This window comes from Trachinotus anak, unplaced genomic scaffold (assembly GCF_046630095.1).
Source record: "Trachinotus anak isolate AG129_WGS33_773 ecotype Australia unplaced genomic scaffold, CSIRO_AGI_Tana_v1 ptg000011l, whole genome shotgun sequence".
Taxonomy (NCBI): domain Eukaryota; kingdom Metazoa; phylum Chordata; class Actinopteri; order Carangiformes; family Carangidae; genus Trachinotus; species Trachinotus anak.
Window position 1 is genome coordinate 22836781 of NW_027273862.1, and position 20935 is coordinate 22857715.

General features: G+C 42.4%; 1 protein-coding gene across 7 annotated transcripts in view; it reads right to left on the reverse strand.

Moving 5' to 3' along the window:
• The window catches only part of dmxl2 (Dmx-like 2), a 39289-nt gene extending 18881 nt beyond the window's left edge, over positions 1 to 20408 (reverse strand). For 2 of the 7 annotated variants that reach the window (XM_071489040.1, XM_071489037.1), the window contains exons 1-25: positions 19975 to 20408; positions 13022 to 13147; positions 12685 to 12756; positions 12479 to 12557; positions 12127 to 12271; positions 11283 to 11349; positions 10979 to 11151; positions 10298 to 10478; positions 9996 to 10176; positions 9404 to 9622; positions 9036 to 9307; positions 7209 to 7478; positions 6713 to 6942; positions 5785 to 5990; positions 5079 to 5200; positions 4448 to 4537; positions 4227 to 4335; positions 3965 to 4084; positions 3611 to 3838; positions 3001 to 3287; positions 2203 to 2375; positions 1456 to 2107; positions 1019 to 1348; positions 813 to 932; positions 178 to 313 (exon numbers count right to left, since the gene is read on the reverse strand). In XM_071489040.1, the coding sequence (XP_071345141.1) occupies positions 178 to 313; positions 813 to 932; positions 1019 to 1348; positions 1456 to 2107; positions 2203 to 2375; positions 3001 to 3287; positions 3611 to 3838; positions 3965 to 4084; positions 4227 to 4335; positions 4448 to 4537; positions 5079 to 5200; positions 5785 to 5990; positions 6713 to 6942; positions 7209 to 7478; positions 9036 to 9307; positions 9404 to 9622; positions 9996 to 10176; positions 10298 to 10478; positions 10979 to 11151; positions 11283 to 11349; positions 12127 to 12271; positions 12479 to 12557; positions 12685 to 12756; positions 13022 to 13147; positions 19975 to 20061 (4675 nt within the window). In that variant the 5' untranslated portion in view covers positions 20062 to 20408. The remainder of the gene's footprint in view (positions 1 to 177; positions 314 to 812; positions 933 to 1018; positions 1349 to 1455; positions 2108 to 2202; positions 2376 to 3000; positions 3288 to 3610; positions 3839 to 3964; positions 4085 to 4226; positions 4336 to 4447; positions 4538 to 5078; positions 5201 to 5784; positions 5991 to 6712; positions 6943 to 7208; positions 7479 to 9035; positions 9308 to 9403; positions 9623 to 9995; positions 10177 to 10297; positions 10479 to 10978; positions 11152 to 11282; positions 11350 to 12126; positions 12272 to 12478; positions 12558 to 12684; positions 12757 to 13021; positions 13148 to 19974) is intronic. The other 5 variants (XM_071489042.1, XM_071489041.1, XM_071489039.1 and 2 more) reach the window with 4 other exon arrangements.
• Between the last annotated feature and the right edge of the window lie 527 nt (positions 20409 to 20935).

Genomic DNA, 20935 nt, shown 5'->3' on the forward strand with positions numbered 1-20935 from the left:
TTATTCATCCACACAATAAAGACCCAGGAAGTGGTCAGTGTCTTGCTTGAGAACACTTCATTGAGGAGGATTCTGGTACATGGAAGTTAGTTGGAAAGGTGTATAATTCCTTTCTACTGTACATATCACAAAAATGATCGTAACCTCTACACGCAGACATTTATGCTGTATACTAACCTGTGTACTGTTGGTCGGTGGAGCTGGTGACCTCGGCACTGGTGGTTGCAACAGTATCAGCCAAGGCCACCAAGAACATTTGCTCTAGTCTGGTCAGCCCTGGCAGGCTGGAGTGCATGAGGTGACTGGACAATACCTGAGCACACAGAGGAAGAGTGTGAGTAAAAGTGAGTAAACTGAGGGAAAACTCTGAGCAGCACAATGAAATGCAATGATGATGTACTGTCTGCCTTAATATGACCCTATTATTAGTTTGACTTTGATAAAAAAATTGTACAGTAATAAACACATCTTCATTGAGAGTATATTTTTTCTGCGCAGATTAGCATATTATTATCATGTTTCCTCCCCATTACTACACTTCCAGAAGTTACCACCACCAAAATATTGTCAGTGTTGTCACCCAGATACTACATGGTTATTATTGTATTGTATTATTGTATTATTATTGACGTGTCATGGCCAGGCTATTAACTCTTTATTTACCACTTAATAATACTTCCAATACTAGTGTGGAATGAAAAGAACATTTATCTTTGGGTCTTATCATTAATAGCCCGTGTTTGACAGTACAGTTTCCCTTTTTTTTTTTTTTTTTTTTTTTTAAAATGGTAAATGGAAGTATGTAGCAATACCTGAGCATGCTCTGGTCCAAAGTAGGTAGGTCCATATTGAGAGAGGTTGATAACTCGAGACTTCTTCTCTGGTTTGTCAGTGGCAAAGTTCACAAAGTCATCTGTGGTAACTGCTGGCACCTGTTAACACAAAGACAAAAGGAGTTAAAAACTAACAGTGGACTCCAACTTTAACAACAAAATTGGAGCTCTCTTGAACGACCTACCTGGAAAAGGTCAGCATACTGATCCTCTGTGGACTTCTGGGTTCCCTCACCGTCGGCCACCTTAGTTCCCTTAGCTGCCTCTTCTGCTCCCTTGTACGAGGTGTCTAGGTCAGCCAGCATCAGCGCGTAAAGGGGCAAGGGAGGGATGGAGTTGATCTCTGTGTAGTCTCTGCCCCCGTCACGGCCGGCCACAATGGTGTCTTTTGCTGTGCTGCCAGTCACGCTGATGGTTCGGGACAGATGTCTCCTGGCTCCGCCCTCACCTGCCTCCACATCCCTCACCACAGCAACTTCCCCGGCAATACACTTTACCAGGTGAGCGAGGATGGCCTGATATACAGAAGGGCAATGGGTTTTACAGTGTATTCAACAATGTGGATTTTTGCATATTTTGGAGCATATTTTGGAGTCTCTGAATGAGGTAGACACAGACTCACCTTGGCGCGGCGAACCTTGCCCAGGTCCATGAGTTCCAGCAGCTGGGTGGGATGGTACTGGGGTAGAGTTGGGGACAGGGAGTGAGCCGCCTCAAACAATCCCCCTTCCTGAAGTCCTGCTGGGGCACGAAGGGCCTCATCCACTGCAGGACTGCCCTCAAAGACACTCTTAGACCTGGCTCTCCCTTCAAAGGCTGAGGAGGAAACTGTGGTTTGACCTCCAGCAATGTCTGCCGATGACAGATTGCCCTCCTCTCCCTCACCAGGCTTCTTATCCTGGTGCCACTGGGCATACACATGCATTTCACAGTCCATGCCCACCACCAGGATGCCGTCCCTCACCCAGGACAGGGAGACTGGCAGAGATGGTGTGCCGTCCACAGAGGACAGGAGGTCCACGGACCGAAGCAGGATCCATCGTGAGCGGATGCCCTGTTTGATACTGCCCCCTAGAGGAAGGGTGATGACAGCCACCCCCTCTTTGCTGCTAGTCTGCTCATTGACCATACCAGAGATACGGCCATACATGAGAATGTTGGATCCAACCCCCACAGTGAGGATGTGAGATCCATCCTCCTTTGACAGCCAGTCCAGATGCACGTAGTGCTTAATGTTGGGGGAGCTATGGTCTCTGCTCATGTACAGGTCAGACCTGGCATGAAAAATATTATTATTAACTTATGAGACACCCATAGGGGTAAACATACACAAAGAATATAACACAAACACATAAGCAGTCCTCCTGACCTGCTGTAGACAAAGAGGTTGGAGTCCACACTGACTCTTGGATCCAGGGTAGATGAAGGTCTGGTAAAATCATCCAGGTGGAGGGTTTGCTCTAAAACCCACTCTGAGCCACCAGTAGACTCGCACTCATAGATGGACACGTGCATAGAGAAGTCCTCTCCAGAACCCTGCAGCTGAGGACAAGAGGAGCACGTCCTTACAAAGTCTTATTTATTAATATATATGTCAAATCTGTAGATACTGTAGACACGGTGAAGCAGTAAACCAGGCATGTGGGCTCATAAAAATACATCATCTCTGCCCGCACAGACAGTTCCCTTGCATCACATCTCAAGGTACACTGAAAAGCCAGACTCATAAGCCAGACAGCTCTGCATAAACCTCAGCTCAGTTCAGTGACATCCAGCTCCACATAATTCAAATACAGAATAGCAATATTAAATGGAATTAGATCCTCAGATAGTCAGGTTTTATTACTTCCTTTTTGCTAAAAGCTAATGACTGTGCACAGATAACAAACACTCTGTAATGTATAATATGCATAATGTATATGTTTATCTAATCTAGTTCCTCCCTCACCACTCTCTGCTTTGCATAAATATGTATTTGTATGCTGATAAATGGAATTGTTACCTATTTTGCAGGGTCATGGCTATACAGCTAAAATGGTATTACTTCACTGCATTCACATTTTTATTCTAGTTTTCCACCTCAAGGTGATTGGCAAACCTAAATTAATTCCCACATAGATTTTTAATACAATTCAAAGAAAATGCCATTTCGAAGCCAATTTCCTACCTGTCCTTGTCGTGGCTGTTTAAAGGCCACAGCCAGCCTGCCGATGTAAGAGCAGGACACAGCCACAGGCCGTCCCGACACACACACAGCACTGTTGTTGTCTTCCTCCTCATTCATCAGCGCCCAGTGTTCCCAGCGGTATGTCCGGTTGTCATGCTCGTTCTCACTACACCCCTCGTCGCCCTCCACAGCGCAGCGCCAGAACCGCACGCGAGAGTCAGAGCAGGTAGTAACAATCAGATACGGAGCCAGGCACACAGGGTAGATAGAGGAGGAACTTAGATGACCTAGCAGAAAGAGGAGGCAGTATGAAAACTGAAAACCTGATTTCCTGGTTTCTTGCTTTAATCTGATTTCTTGGTTTCTCGCTTGCTATATAACACGTGGCAAACAGATTACTCAGGTATTTTTTGGAATCTACCAAACTTTACTTAAAGATGAAAATTAAACAAATAGAGGCATCTTTCAAAATGTCTTATGTCATTCCTAAACTAACTATCCGCACCGTAAAATACATGTAGATCTTTTCGCACTATGGAAAAAAGGGGTTTTACACATTCGTTGAATGTTAAGTGAGCCATATGTGTGATGACTGTGTGTCCATCCCTACCTGCAGAAGGGGTGGCCCTGGTCACCTCCACCCCGTGGGGCAGGTCAAGCCGCTTGCTGTACACCAGCTTGGAGCTGAGGATGAGTTTGCTGGCTGATTGCAAGTTGGCAGTAGAGGCTGACCGTGGCAGGGGTCTGATAGGAGAGGTCTCAGGAGACGAGTCGGCATTCACAACTTGATTGGGAACCATTAGCTGGCTCTGGAAGCTATAATCTGGGCTCGGCTCATCTGGACACAGAGACGCAGCATTATTGGATGTAGATAAAAAGGTAGCCTTCACATTTGAAGATTAAAAATATTCAGAACCCTTCCAATTAGGCAACACCAGGTCAGCTACATGTACCCTACACTTACCAACACAAGCCTGCACAGACTTGAGGTGCAGGTGCCACATCTGCAGGACTGAGTTCCTATTGAGATCCTTTTCTATGACCACGAGGAAGAACTTCTCAGAGAATGGGGCAGGTTGATAATCTGGATAAAGTAAAATTACATTATTATTTTATCTCTTATTATTATCTCTCATGTACGGTAATCTTTTCTTCTGATGACAGCCAAGTTCGAAAAAGTAACAGGAAACAAACACACAGACTTTTAATTTAACAGTGTGCTATACCTTCACCAGATGGAAAGACCGGTGTGTATGCTTCTGGTTCTTTCTGAGGCTTGTAACCCAGAATGAAGTCCTCTTGGAAGACATGCAGCAGCTGGGTGGTGGCGCCACACTGGATGCACGTGGATATAACATCAAGCAGGTTACTATGTCTATTAATCAGACAGGAAAAAAAAACAAACAAACAAACAAAAAAAAAAAAAAAACACAGAGCAGCTCCTAACCTGGTTTGTGATGACGTCCAACTCTATGATACATCCAGGTCTGGCAGTGGACTGCTGGCTCACAATGTTGAACACTTCACCCACCAGTTTCTAAACAGAGACACACATGAAAAATGGTAACCTATCCATTGAGTACACTGTATTTGAAACCACAAGTGTAGTGAAAAAATACTGCATATTATAATTTGAAGTACAGGGTGATGTGTAGACCGGTGGTTATGATGAAGCAAGAAAAAAATTAGCTTTACGAAGAGCATAGCCACATTTCAAATAAATATGAAATTTGTGTGCATGATGTAGACAAATGTAAATGTAGATAAATAAATAAAGGCAGCATCAAAAAAAAATTATTAAAACGCTCACAGCTGTTAAAAAGCTGGCCTATATCAAAAATGTTATATCAGATCATGGTTGATGTACACTCATTGGACCATGCAGCATCACGTGAGCCTTTCTGAACTTCACTCATGGTCCTTTGTGAAAATAGTTTGAAAGACTCACAGTGTGAAACATACATAAAATTCTCTAAACAGAAACTCTAAACAGAAACTATCACATCCCAATGAGCCATAATATATTTTTTTTGTGTGCAGTGACAAGAGTGTGTGTGCCCTAGTGTGTGTCCACTCACAGACGTTTCAGGATCTGAAAGTTCATCCAGTAATTTTCTGGCATCCACCACAGCTTGATAGAGACGCAGGTTTTTACCATCTGATGCCACGAAGCAGGCACTGGCACTGTTACAGTAAGTTCCTGAGGGACACAACACAAAGTTCATGGAAAGTGCTGCTGTGCCAAAAAATGTATTAATTGGTATTTGGGCTACAATACAGATTAATCCAAACAATAAACTTGAATAACCATAAACTGAACCATGTTCCTAAATGACTTTTTACAACTTAAAAGAATTACTTAAATAATTAAATTTCTTTCTCAGGCAACAGAGAATCAGGATCTACAGAAACTAGATCCAGGTTGGATCTCAACTGGAAAAGATATATTGTTGCTAACAAGGCACAGTCATGAAAGTATGTTTAGATTTTAGTGGGCAATAATGAGGCATGGAATAGAGCAAATCTGACGTGGAAAATTAGCCACAGCTTACTACTGCTTAGTATTAAGGCGTGTGCTTTAGTGGACCTGAATGCCATTATTTACTTTACTGCACACATTTGTCCAAACAAAAGCAGAAGCTCAGTTGATTCAGCAAAAGTGGAACTTCTACTTTTACATTTAAGTTCCTAATAATCACTGACTCATAACAAAAATGTTTCTGCGCTGTCACTCATCATTGAAGTTAGAATTTGCATCCATATTAAGGCTGATGGTGTGTTTACCAAGCACAGAGCTGGGTACTAGTGTAGGCAGCCAAGCAACATTGCTGAAAGCAGAGGTGTGCAGAGAGTTGATACGGGCCAGTTCAGAGACCCCTCCCGTGCATGATAGGGGTCCAATGTGATCCACTCTCCACAAGATCAGCTCGCTGTAGATGGCGTTGGGGTCGTGAAAGGTCCTTGTAGCTGCATTACGAAGCTGCTTCCTGCTAATGGAAAAGTAACACATGGTCAGAACGTGGTCATCTGTGACATTTCAACCATGTGTTCTTTGCCTATTCTTCCTTCTCATCTCTTTCCTAAACTGCATTAACACACACAGACACAGAGTAGGAGACAGTCTCTGGCCTCTCATGAAGCTGCAGCTGTGTATATTTTATTGGGGAGTGTAATTTACAGGCTCCTTCCAACTGGATGGTTCCTTCTGGCATAGCTGATCTTCTACACATGAGAATGTGGTTTATTTCTTGTTGTAAAGTTTGCTTCCTCGAGTACAGAACAGCTTTATTGCACTCTCTTTGTTTTTTTTAAATCATTATTGCAACTGTTTTAACACAACAAATTCACCCAAGCTGGCAAGACTGATTAGTTCTCCCGTCCTGTATCTGTGCTGGAAGCCAGTAGTTAACAAATGTTAACGAGCCTGACTGTCTCTCGCGTGGTTGTCGCTCACATTGTGTCTGAGGACATTTGCATTAAATTGAGTTTTTATCAGCTTTCCCCTGTAGTATCTGTGAGCTGAAGAGACAAAGGTGTACGGTGGCACTACAGTGGAAAGAAGCTGAACTTTATGTAACTGTAGGCGGTGCCAGGCTGCAAGGCCAGGTCCCATTAACAATGAATAGTTCCCCCAGCTTAAGAGTCTGTATGTATGAGCAGCGTGTTGGTCACTGCCTCCCTTCTCTTTCTCTGCCTTCCCCCTGTTCTATACCTGGGAAGTCCCTTTGGTAGAGGAAAAGTAGGAGGCTGCTCTCCTTCCAGGCTTCCAGGGGCTGAGGGAGGGGTGAGCAGGGCATTATGGTGAGAGGAGGTCAGCAGCAGTGGCAGCACTGTGTGGCAGGCTTGGTCATTCAGATGGAAGCGGTGGCCACAGTACCGGAACTTGTGAGATACTGTCAATACGTTGGAGAAGGCAGAGCGCTCAGCAAATGTCACAGCCCACTGCACACAGAGGGAACCAAAAAAAGGTTTAGTGAGGGATGGGAGGGCTGAATACACACAAACATACAACTACAGCCACAACACAGAACTCCTTAATTTGGTTATAACATGAAATTATAGTGTTGATTTGAAATTTTAGAGTGTTAAGGGAATATATGAAGTTTTTTGGAACAACTTGGTCAACAGCGGCCATTTATGAAAACACACATGCATTGGTCCCTGGCAGAAAAAAAAAGCGCTCTACTTTGTTTCAAACCATCTTTTACCTGGTTGAGAGATCCATCAACATGCTTGGAGACCATCATGACAGCAGGACTGATACCAGGGCGAGGGTTGGAAGGGGAGGCCAGGGCGGGTGAACCCAGGCCGACCGAAGCTGAAGCAGAGTGGGAGACACGTTGGACCATCCTCCCCTGCTCCCCTGCCACGGCACTCTCACCCTCAGTCAAAGTGCAGGCGTACATCAGGATATTTTTACTCAGTGAGTTGGCATCACCTGTAGGAAATGCCACTGGAATACGGGAAGAGAAGGAGACCTGGAGGAACAGTTAGAGGGAAGTAAAAACCATTAGGGGCACAGGGACACATTATCTATATTGTTCTCTACAACATTATAAAGCTCTTATTATAATCATCAACACAGATACTATAGCTGTGTATCCATGCACAGTACTTTATCATTGCAGTCCATGAAAAGTAAAACACTTTGTGAACTTATATGTCCCAAGCAAATCTTATCAACTGGAGTCAGATGTCTGTATAAATAAAACTACACTGAAACATGTGCTAATGTGAACCATGCCTCCCAGAGGATAATGTCAGGGTGACTGTTCAACAGCTGAAGCTGAAGCTTCGTAGAAGTTGGGTGATGCAAGTAAATCTACTACAGAATGATTTCAAATAAAGGAAATCCACGTTTTGGAGCAGCCCAGTCAAAACCGAGACCTTAACCCAGTAGAGATTCTGTGGAATGACCTCAGAGAGCCAGTCACACCACACATCTTAAGAATATGGCTGATCTGAAGCAGCCCTGTGGGAAAAGTGGCCCAAAGTTCCTCCTGAACACTGTGCAGCTCTGATCAGCAGCTACTGGAAGAGCTTATTTGAAGCTATTGTTGCCAAATGAGGCTCAACAAGTTATAAAATTTAATTCATTTACTCTGTCCACCAGCACAGTGAATATTTAATGGGTATGTCCAATAAAGACACAAAAGATTATTAAGTGTTTTGTGTTAAGCGCACTGTGTTTCTTTATACTCGTGACTTAGATGATGATCGGATCACATTTTATGACAAATAAATGCAGAAAACCAAGTAATTCCAAAGGGTTCATCTACTTTTTATTGCCATTGTATTTAAAAGGACCGATATCAGATAAAGTAAAGTGCTTTTTAGGGGCAGGCTCTAAAGCGTGAAAAAGTCAGTGAGTGACTCTTGAGTGACAGTGAGTGACTCTTGAGATGAGACTGAGGTTGATAAAACAAACAGATTCTCTAAACTGTGTTGCCAATGATTGTGTTATCTCACCTCCTTCTTTTTCATTAGTGTGGACACAACACTCAGGTATTCAGGTAACATCATTTTTAGCAGGTGCTAACCGTCGCTTTCGCTGGTTATAATGACAAAACATGGCCGACGGCAGGTCACACCACCTGTCACTAATTAACAGTAATTCTGTGAGCAACTTCATTAAAACAGCAAAAATTAAACTGGTTGAAGTGCTTTCTGCAGCTCAGACAAAGACTGTGAGTGAAGAAGGTTCAAGGAGTGTTTTTGCAGTTCCGACAACTGTCTACCTCTCTAGCTGATTGCGTCACGTGAATTCCAGGAGTCCCATTCTCCCTGTTAAACTTTTATACCAGCCTTACATAAGGATGGGGGAGTGCTGAGTCACCTAACAGTTGAGACAAGTTCAACAGCTATACTGTGTGTGTGTGTGTGTGTGTGTGTGTGTGTGTGTGTGTGAGTGAGTGAGTGAGTGCACAAACAAGTAATTCACTATTGAATTTAAAGCAGAATAGTTGCTAATTAGGAAAAATGTCTCTCACTTGCTTGTGTTAATTACAAGCAACGTTTTTAATTTTCATGCTCACCTGAACCTGTCTGAAGATGCCCTGGTTGAATTCGTCCAGATACTTCACATGCCAAACCAGGAAAGAACCATCAGTAGGGTGGATGGTGAACAGCATGTCTGGGCTCTTGTTCCACTCTGTGATCAGAGTCTCCATCTTCCTCTCCAGCAGCATGGAGGGCAGAGGCATGCTGGAGCTGGAGCCTGGGGAGGATGCCTTGGTGCTTCCCTGCTCCCCTGGCTCACCCTCTTCACCCTGCTCTGAGGAGGCTTTGTCAGACATGTCGTCCAGGTCTAGAAAGCCAGAAAACAACATGTTTTTACAACACGATGTTGCTTTTAAGCTTAAGTGTTTTAAGTTATGAGTGTTGGCCTGGTTTTGGGTCATACCAAAGTCAAACTTCATAGGGGATCCCTCGGGATCCAGGAGGTCCTCAGCAGTCTGGTCCAGCTGCTGTTCAGAGAACTTACGGAGCTGCAGCATAAAGAGGTCCATGGAAGAAGTGAAGCTAAGGTCCTTATTGTTGAGCCAGTGAACCACAAAGCCTCCGCCACCAGTGCCATCGTCTGGGTTGAACACTGCCGAGTCAGCCAGCACTGATGGGATATCTGACAGAGGATGAGAGGTAGAAGGAGCAAAGGGTTAAAGTAGTGAGAAAAGGGTAAATAAAATGTTACTCACGCTTAGAGTTGGTTCGCAGCTGCAGCTGACTACATTGCTCACTGATGTGACTCATTCAATTCCAGTCACAGAAGCCATTTCAGCTGCAAATTCTGTTTTGCATAGCTGTTTATATTTTGCAATGAAGCCATTTCATTAATTAAGTTTTGTATCAAAAAATTACACTGTAAGTTATTCTTAATTATGCCAAAAGACCAACATACAGGATCTTTGCAAGCCATTAAAAACCTGGATATAATAGAAAACCCTTATATGGTCAATAGTGCAACTATGTATGGATCTATGATGAACACACCCTACCTGTGTTGGGGTTAATACTGGCTGAGATATGAAAGTGACACAGGGCATTGGCATGATGAGCGATGTGGCGGTGAGTGTGTGCGTCCTGTGTGCCAAGCTGAGAGGGCAGCAGCTCACTGTGTGCCACCAAAGCAGAGGACCGTCGCCGGCCCCTGCGCAGATGCTTCAGGTGGTGGATTGACTAATCAAATAAAGCACAGGAAGAAAACACTGAGAATGGATGTTTGTTATTCCTTATCAGAGACAGTATGTATCTTTTATGATTTATTTCTAGTCAGATATAACTGTGTAAGTAAGTGAACCTCCAAAGCATGCTGGATTTTGTCCTTATTGCCTGCCAGGCCTGGCAGGCTAGAGCTGAAGGAGTGTGTGTTCTCAGAGATCTGTCCCCCAAGCAGGCTGTCTTCTGGTAGCAGGGTCTCCGACCACAACCTACACACACCATCCTCGCAGGATGTCAGCAACACATTGCACACTGAACCCCTAGAAAACAGCAGGAGAAAGCAATAATCTTACACAATCAGTAATTACTTTACTTTTGATCAATCTGGTCATCAGTTTTGTTTCAAAAATGTTTAGTCAAAATACATAACAGCATGTTATGTAAAAAAACAAACAAACAAAAAAAAAAACATTATGGAGTTGAGTTGGACTATGGACATGATTACCTATACTGTAAAAAGAAAATGGAAGTGCAAGTGGGAGGAATAAAATTTAACATCTCCAGATTCTCAGCGCATGAGAGAACATGAACAGAATGGAAAGTCAAACAGTTTAAACAGTCTTGCTGGCTGTGCTGAATACAAACTGGGAATATGTCTGAAAAAGACTTAGGCCCCTCCCTGTTCATTAACACATAACTCAAAAAAAAATCTATCAAGCTTTAGAGGACAACAAGCAAGTACTGAAAGGTGTAAAAATAAACATGTTACTGGCGACTCTGACACTGTGAAATGTGTGTGTGTGTGTGTGTGCTTTCTTACTTGGGCATGAACTTGCTGGTCTTCCTCCAGGACACACCGGTGACAGAGCGAGGATGGGCCAGGTAAACAAAGGAGAAGTGAACCGCGAGAGGCTTCTTATCCGAGGGGTCCTGGACCACCACCGCAGAACGCCAGCCCGTGGTGGGATACCACACTTTAAGTAAACAATCATCCTGTGTACGCACACACATACATACATGAACACACGCCATATACAAACATCACCACAGGCCTTACAAAAAAAAACAAAAAACAACTCTTTAACAATTTGTTGTTTTGCAACACGATCATGTGAATCTTATACCTTCCCAACTGTTGCAAAGTACTCCCCATCAGGAGACCACTTAGCAATGTGAACGGATGCAGCAGTCCTAAGAGAAACACAAGCATAAACAACAATATCAGCTATATTCACTTCTCCATAGGAAACTCTACATGGAGAAAACACAAAAGGGCCTCTCCTGTCAGCTGTATGCGGGGTTGCTTTGTGCAAACTGGTAATTTTAGAGACTGCACTTCCCTGTTCTAGTGGCTTTCCTGGGCAAGCACATGTGTCATCAGCTGACAATTAGCAATAGGGTATTATGTGCCTATGTCTGTTTACACAGCTTAAAGCACAGGCCACAGACTCCAAAGGGTGGCTTACAGCTATGCGTCAAAACCTTTGATGTGAGGCTGTGTGCAGATGCGTCTGGATAATCAGTAACTGTCTATAACTTTTTATTAGTAAAAATGATGTAATTCCACGACCTTGAAGAGAAAATAATAAAGTTAATATTTTGTCTGCACAGACTATAGACCAACTCTTTACTGCATGACACAAACTGTCAGAAACAGACCGAAACATTTTGCACCTGTTCTACTTTCAACTAGCAGAAGCGAGAAAAAAAAACTAGTCTTTCCTCAATCCTCCCAAAACAAACAAACAAACAAACAAACAACTACATTTTTACAAGACAACAGAACATGAGCTTAAGGAGGAAAGAATGAAGAAAATGAGGAGTCACAGATCTAATCACTTCACTGGTTAACAATATATAATACCTACCAAATTATCTTTTGATTTTGATTCTGATGTTGATGTAATGCTCATAACCTTGAAAATCAAGCCAACTGCTTTGACAGTATGCACAAAAGCATAAACGTACTTGCACTGCCAGACACAGTTCCAGTCATTGAGGACAGGGTGGGGCTTGTCGTCAGTCATCTGCCCATCCTCCTCCTCTATCAGGGCATCTGCCAGTGGAGGAGCCCACAGCTGGAGCCGCTCAGTTGCTGCTAGGATACGGTTCCCTGAGGACACAAAAGCACTATGTTACACACCTCACGTCCCACGTCGACTACTACAGCACAAAGAGCCACATGCACACGGTGACTCTTACATAATGCACGTCATTCCAGACAAACCAAAGGGGGCAGTGCGTAGGAGCTGTAGCGTAGTGTTGAGTCATTTAGTCAGTCAGTCAGTGTATCAGTTAAACATAGAAAGCGCAGGCGTACCTTGTGGGTCCCAGGCCAGGTTGTAGGTGATGGCATCGAGGAAGAACTGCCCCGTCTTTTGCCACTGATAGTTAAGCTGCTGTTAGTGACAGAAGAGCAACGCAAACCGTGCAATGTTACTGGCCCTCAAGTCTGATTAAAGTCACTAAATATTGATGTAAACCACTTCGTACAGCATGTCTAAGATGACTGACATTCATGCTCACCTTATGGCGTTTGTTTGGGTTGGTGGAAAGAGGTTCAAAGATGCAGACTGTGTTTCCGTAGGATGCAGCGATCTAAAAATAAAGAGCTGTGTTCATCATCAAAACATTACTCACCCCATCAGTGCTTCTGCACAGTCATTCCCACGGGAGAGGGGTAGGTGGGGAGTGGTGCAGGAAAGCAGGACAGCAAGAGGAGAGCATGGCCGTACAGGACGGGAGCAAATGCAGGCCTAAATGTAGTTCTTTATGCTTAAGCATAACTGATCATGTCTTCTGGCTACACAGGAAAATGAAAACTGCAAGTGGGAGTGTGTGAGAGTGTGCAGTCAACACTTACCCTGCCGAGTTGGTGGGAACACTCCACACAGCCCACCTGTATGTTCCCATTCTGAGCTCCAGGGATTATCTGCACACACTCAAAGTCACTAGCCAAGATCACCACATCGCAACCGGAGCCATAGGCCTGAAAAAAAAAAGAAAAAAGATCAAGCCACAATAAACAATTTAAACCAAACAACTGAAACGCAACATGGTAAATATCAATGTCATATAAATGACTAAAAGCAGACCATCATATCAGTCAGTGACACTAATATGAATATTGCATCAGCAGGTTGAGATAATACAAGAGGACTAGCACAGCATGGTAGTTACTTTAAACCACAGTAGCACTGGCTACAACTAGCACAGAAACCACATAAAAGAACAGCAGAACTAATGCAAGTTGCTGTTTTATAGATCCACTGCATTTCTAATGTTTAATACAGTTTATTGGATTTTTTTGTGACTTCATTCTGCTGTGTGTTTCATTGAAAGTGAGATAGTGACAAGTAGTTAAATGGTTGAAAATAATAATATACCTCCACGTGCGCAATACGAAGACAAACACAGCACATGTTAATTGCCTGAACTTATGGAGCAGAGCTGTGTTAAGATTTGGATAAAGGGCATGATGGTAAATTGATACAATGGTGGTTGATGGCATTTGGCAACCAAGTGCAGAATGGCAGCAATAGCAGCAGCACCTGGGAGACAGGCAAGCTGGCCTCAAAGCAACAGTACAGTCAGGTTGACGGCTTGTGTCTTTCATTATTCACGAGAATAGGAGGAGAGGCTGGGAACCACTGGGTCACACAACAGGACAACGTTACGGCCAGTGGTACAATATAAAGTGACAGATGGGGATGAAGGTATAGTGAAGACTGTCACAGCATTATATGGTACATACTATACCGGGGATGCAGAGAATTGAGGGAGATGTGGTCTGTGCTTTACTACAGCATTTGCTCCTGCACATTACAGCTGGAATTAAAAGCAGTCACCGTTATGCACTGTCTAAGATTGCTCTGCACCTCTCTCTCTCTTTCTCTCTCGCTCTCTCTCTTTCACACACACACACATAAGTAAGAGAATGTGTGAGTCTATGTAATTTGTGACCGGTAGGACCTTGAGTCAGATTGATAAGCTTGAGTGTATCTGCCTTAAACTGAATGATCTAACATCATTGTTTAGTTCTGTTGGATTCAGCATGTTTGCCCTGTATTTCTTTCATTATCAACAAATCCACACACACACAAACACACTGACACTGCAGACACTGAAGATGGCAACATGAAGTAGGATGAGTCATTAGAGGTAGCAGGCACAATATTGATGCATAGCATCATGGTAAATGCTGACAGAACTTAATGTATACAGATGGGGGACTTAACAGCGTGAACAATCAGTTAAGACTAAAATGTGATTAGTGTCTTCATTAACTAAGAAACTTTGGATCAGTTTATAGCTCAGTTGTTTGTTTTTCGGTCTTTTAGTAAGTGAGATAGTCAACAGTCATTATTAGCAAAGTACATCTCTCATCTACAGCGTGTCAGTCATGTTCACAGAATCGGTGCAATTTGGACTTTACCGAACACTAGATTTTAAGAGATATGTCAACATGATTGTGTTCATTTGCTGAGGCGCAATAATAACAAAAGGGAGAAACAGTTGGGCAGAATTTTAAAGAAATTCAACTAAGAGATTAGAAACCTTTTGGCCATTTGTCAACTAAAAATATTTAATGATTATTTATTTATTTCAATCAAAGACAGCCCTTCAAACAAAGACAATGATAAGGAGGAGGTCTGCTGGACACCCATTCTAGTCAATTTCATGTTTAGCTGTCAGGATGTTTATGTAGCATTAAGAATCTACTGAATGTACTTGGATTTATACCCAAGTATCTGTAGCTTATAAATATGCTGACTTAATGAGTGAAACCCTGAGGCAGCAAGGTTTCCTCCCTGTCAGTCATGTAAGCAGCTTACAACAAGAATGTTGCTGTCTTTGGACAAATATTACCTCTGTGTGACACATTAACAATGACAAAGCACTGCAAGGTGAGCAGAGACACCCTGCATTGTAACTATATTGTTATGTAAAAAGTTAACTATATCTTTTTAAGTACTGTCAACTAGAGACATGGCACTTTGTTGAAAGTTCACAGGTATCCCAACACTGTATTTTCAAGTTAGTAATGTAAGAAAAGGGATATGAATAATACTGCCAAACTTTGGGAACCCCCTTTGTTGTTCTTTAAAAAGGTAGCAAACTCCATTTCTAGTCTCATGTAAAATAGCGTGGTCATCTACATGGCATGTTTCTAATACTGATGAGAGCTAAAGAGGTCAACTCGCATCTTGCTTGTTAAGAGCATCTGAAATGCTATTTGTTTAATGGTGTCCACCATGAGGCTGGGATGTAGCGGGATGTTTCAGGATGAATGTGTTTCAAAAGAAAAGAGTGAATGAGGTCATGTGCTGTGGTAATGAAAGCAGATAAGAAGAAGTGAGAGAGAACGAGTGAGAGAAATCACTTCTGCCTTCACTCCATCAAATACCACTTTCTCACCGTGCCTATCATGTGAGTACACAGTCACAGCTGCTACCATGTATAACATTTTTATGTATGTCCTAGTAAGCTGGCTTTGAGCTGTAGTAAAAAGGCCTATATGCAAATATCTTAAAACATGAATTGATTAATTCTGACGCGCAGTCGCCTGGTTTTTCTGTTAACCTGTATTAAGACATTATCCATGTAGCACAGACCTGCACTTTGATCCCAGCATCTATAGTCATCATGTATGTGTCTTCTTATTCTCTGCAGCATGACTGCAGTGAAACAGTGGGAATTAACAGCCAAACTACACCAGGTCCCGCTTCAATATGTCTCCATTTTGTCTGTTGGTCATAATGTATCCAACTAAATCAATGAATGCATTTGAAGTAACTTAATGGGGATCAAAACACAGACAGATGAGGTAATGTTCTGCTTGTTTGTCTTTGTACAGAAATCACAAATAAATAAAAACAGATTTCTATTAAATTTTGTGCACAGATAAACCAGGCGAAGGACAAGTCAACAGTTTTTTTGCATGAATCTAGAGCAAAAAAAACATCATATGAATGTCATCATTTATAAAGCACATTATATTTGGCTTATAATTCTTGACCTGTGCCTCAATTCTTTGGTTTAGTATAGGTTGCACCGATTCCTTCTAGATTTTCTATCATTTTAAATGTAATTGATGAGCACAATCACACCATTGTTTGGTGATTTGGTAATTATTTGATATACACTGCCATAACTCCATGACTGAATGTCATTTTGCAATTGTAACTACAGCAAATATCTGCTTGTAGCAACCCCACAAAACCTGATGGCATTTTGCCTATAGGTGTGGCTTCACTCACATATTAAATGGCCATGAGTCAGTGGTCATGAGTCTGAGGCAGTTGAAATTTTGCACAATATACTTGCACAATATACAGACACTTGAATAGTCCCTGACAGGATTTATGAAATCTCAGAAAATCCATCTTCAGCCAAGTTGTATCACCATCTTACATTATCTGACAATATCTGTATCCAGATGTATTAAAATGATCATGGAAATAACTAAATTTAAACTATTAACCAGCCTTGACGAGGCTATGTACTCTCCCTGTCTGTGCTTTCTGGTTCACACATGTATTCTATTTTTAGCAGATCACAGATCACACATCTGCAGTTTTGCATATCAAACCGACTGGGCTGTTTGTATGAACATTTACAGTGGATTTGTTCGGTATTCACACCCCTTCACTTTTGTTGCAGCCTTATGTTAAAATCTTTTCATTTCAGACTTTTCATCCATCAAACTCAATCAATCTACACTCAACACTATAATGACAAAGTGAAAACAGAATTTTAGAAATTGCGCAGAGCTGTCCCTAAGTCACTCCTGTGATGTCTTGGACATGCATTGTCAGCTGTGAGACCTTTGGCAGGATGTTTACCTTTCCAAATCACGTCAAAGCGACTGAATTTACCACAGCTGGACTACGATCAAGGTGAAGAAACATCTCAAAGATGATCAAGAGGAATGAGCTGAATATCAAGTGTGAGCAATTTGCAAAAAATTGTGTTTTTGCTTCATCATTATGGGACACTGATTCCAGATTGATGAATTTGACAACAAAAAGTTAGTTTAAAAGATTTAAAGGATAACACTGCAACATAACAAAATGTGAAAAAATTGAGGGGGTCTGACTACTTTCCTAATGCACTGTATATTGCATACAACCACTCCTCATTCATAGAGGAACATTTCTACACTTTTGTCATCACTTAATCATTTAATAAATGCTGAGGTGCCTCCCATTGCTCTTGATCTTGATTGAAGTCCACCTGTGGTAAATTAAATTGATTGGACATAATTTGGAAGGACACTCACTTGTCTATAGGGTGAGGTCTCACAGCTGACCGTGCATATCCAAGATGATGCAGGAATGGCTCAGGGACAACTATTCTGTAATGTCACACCCAAGGATTTTGGTACTTTAATAACTGATAAATTTGCAAACATTTCTAAAATTCTGTTTTCGCTTTGTCATTATGAGGCACTGAGTGTAGACTGACGAGGGAAAAAGATGAATGTAAACAATTTTAGCGTAAGGTTGCGACATAACACAAACGTGAAGGTGAATGATTCCATAACCAATGAAGCTCTAGCCTAATGCTTGTTCATTTGAACTGGTGCACTCATGGCTACTGTAAGTTAGCTTTGTGTGTGTGTGTGTGTGTCAGGGTCTGGTCTAGGAGCCCTAGGGGTCAGTGTGAGTGTAACTGCTTTGGACATGATGTCCAGTGTTCTTCAAATACCCTCTCAGACACAGAAAGAAAACACCAGGCACAAAAACTGGGACCCCCTGGCAATGTGCAAGGCTTTAGCTTCACAACCAGCTCTGTCCTATGTTGTTGAGCAGATATGACCCTGGGTAAAGAGCCTGCCTGTTTACATCCAAACCGCCCTGATCTGGGGTCAGTATAAGGGGAGTGGGAGACAATAAATTACTGCACTACATTCTAATCGACTGAGGGAATTTGAAAGTAAGGAGGGGTGTCTGTGTTTATGAAAAAAATTAAAAAATACATGAAAAATAAAACAACACCGCCTCGCTAATAGGCAGTAGGAGCAGACCAAGCACAGATTTGGCAGCCATTAGACAGACTCAGAGTGTTCTCAGCAACATACAGTGTATTCCGAAAGCATTCAGAACACTTCACTTTTTTCACATTTTATTATGTCGCAGCCTTATGCTAAAATTCTTTGAATTAATTTGTCCCTAATCAAATTACACTCAATACAGTATAAAGACAAAACAAAAACAGAATTTCCGAAATTGCACAGAGTTGCCTCTCAGCCACTCCTGCTTCATCTTTGAATATGCACCGTCAGCTGTGGGACCTTAGCTCAAATGATACAGTCACATTGCTTTTGATATGAACTAGGGTCTTAAACCTAAAGACTATACCTTCTGATTTTCATCATGTAATGACAAAGTGGAAGTGTATTTTCACTTATCAGTTTTTGTGGACAACAAATCCTAAGCTTGAGGAAAATGCTATAGCTGCATGAAAAATGCTTTCAGTATAAACTGAGACTGAGACGTGCGAAGATGACAGCTCATTATTAAACCACTCAGGTAAGAGAGAACTTAGTTGTAAAGGATCATCCAGCTGCTCACAGACTGATCATCAATCATCATCAAGAGCTGACTCAACCTATCCATTTTATGCAAAAGCGCTCTAACATTTGTTGGGGTTAAGAACCACTGAGCACTGCTTCCTACTTGCCATCACAAAAGAGGACGAAATATTACAGGCTTGTCTCATGTCTCGCTGCACTTAATGGAATATTGACTGGGATTCTGCGTCCTGTCATCTTGAGGCACAAAGATAAATGTTGAGAAGTTGCCAGACTTCAGACAGGCAAAGACTATATATATCCCAAAGATATCAACACACAGCAGATGCACAAATGGGTTCAAAGTATAATGATTAATCAGAATGTGTGCAAATGGATAAAATCAACATGACTGATAAGGTCCTGAATGAGCACCCCATAGAAACTGATAAAGGGCCAATACACATTAGTGATAAAAAGTGTCACTTTATTCTGTATTACTGAACCCAGAAAACTGACAGATGGCACAATATCGTTGAATTTATTTATTTTTTTTTCCTCAACACATCTTTCCAAAACACATCCATTCAGCCTTCTAGCTCATGTATCCATATATGGCTCTCTACGTCATGACTGGCGCAGCTGATGCTGGGATGACAGCGAGCTAATGATCCGTGAGAAGGATTTAACGCCAAATGGTAGCAAGCTTAAGCTAGTCCTGCAATCACACAAAACACACTGCTTTTTTTTTTTTTTTTTTCTTTTCCATCCTGTACTGGTGCGCAATTTCGCCAAGCCCCACGCATAGTCAGCTGTATTGTGCACTGCAAAATCTCGTCGGAGCGTGTCCCATTGAAAATACCTGGCCATAATGTTGTGGCTGCGCAAAGGGATTCCCTTGCAGTAAATCCAACGCTACGAGATGCAGCTAAAGGTCATTTGAGTGGCTAGCGTTGAGTGTTTTGAGTAGATAATATAACGTTACAGTAAAAGAGCAGATGCAGACGTTGTAGTTGAGCATCTACTTGACGGTGTTCGCCTGTCGATGTCTGACTGACTGTCAAGGTAAACGAAACAGGGGCTTGTGTTTAGGATGCTCCGAGTAGTCCCGACTCACTGTTTGTCAATCTGTCTGTGCGGCAGTTTGGCTAGCACACTGCCCGGCTAGCCAGCGCTTTAGCTCGCCAGCCAGCCCATTTACAGCCAACATAACGCTAGCTAGCTAACTACCCGGCTAGCTAGTCAGTCGTTAGCTTCAACGGGTGTCATCCTGAGTAAATAATATCAAAATAAAACCTCACCGTGAAAGGAATGTCATTCACGCTTCCCACCGAGTAGCAGCAATCTCCAGGGTTTACAGCTCCCGTCAGCACCTGATGCAGATGCATTTTCCTTATATTTTAGCCGCAGATGGGTTTTTTTTTTTTTTTAATTATTTATAAAGAGTCCACCCTTTCGGTTTCTCCGTTTAGCAACGACCGGGGATTCCATCAGTAACGTTAACGTTGTCCTCGGCCTGGCGGCGTCGTCTTCCTCCACAGACGGAGGGGTAGCGATGGATCTGTGGTCGACAAGTATGAATGTAATTACCCGGTCCTGTCACCTCCTTAAACATGTAAACCTGGCCGCCCGTCGCCTCTCACTGTCAACACCATCCACACGATTAATCGTGCGAGCAGAGGCAGCAGGATCTCTGCAGCGAACCTGACATGCGCGTTCACGACGTTACCCAGGCACGACTGAATTGTTATAGATCGTAGTAACCTAGACAGGGAAACGTCCACTCCTGTCGCTCACCTGGTTGGTCATTGGGGTTATTCGTGAATTAAAAAGTCTTTTAGTTTATGTTGTCTTGTCCATTATAGAGTATGACTTAAATATATTTAAGTAATCAGCCGCGCTTCTTTCTGGGACACTGTACAGCGGTTCTAGTTTTGCTTATCTATGTTTACGGCGCGCCAGTTTGTAAAGCCAGCACCCCTCTGTGGACGATTTGAGTTCATTGATCATAAATGTTGGGTCTGGGGTACAACCAAACCGACAGGGTAGAAATTTCAGTGACCAAAACCCAAATTATCAAATGAGAGAAAAGTGTACACAAAAAAGTGTTAAACTGCAGCAGAGAGCCGTCACACCCTAAGAGAACTAAACTTATGGAGCTGTGCTGTTTTCTTATGTTGGGTATATAGTGGCCTCCTTTTCAGTTTTGAAGTTCAACACATCTTCTGTCCATGCATAACATGAGCAAAAATCATGCCTGTA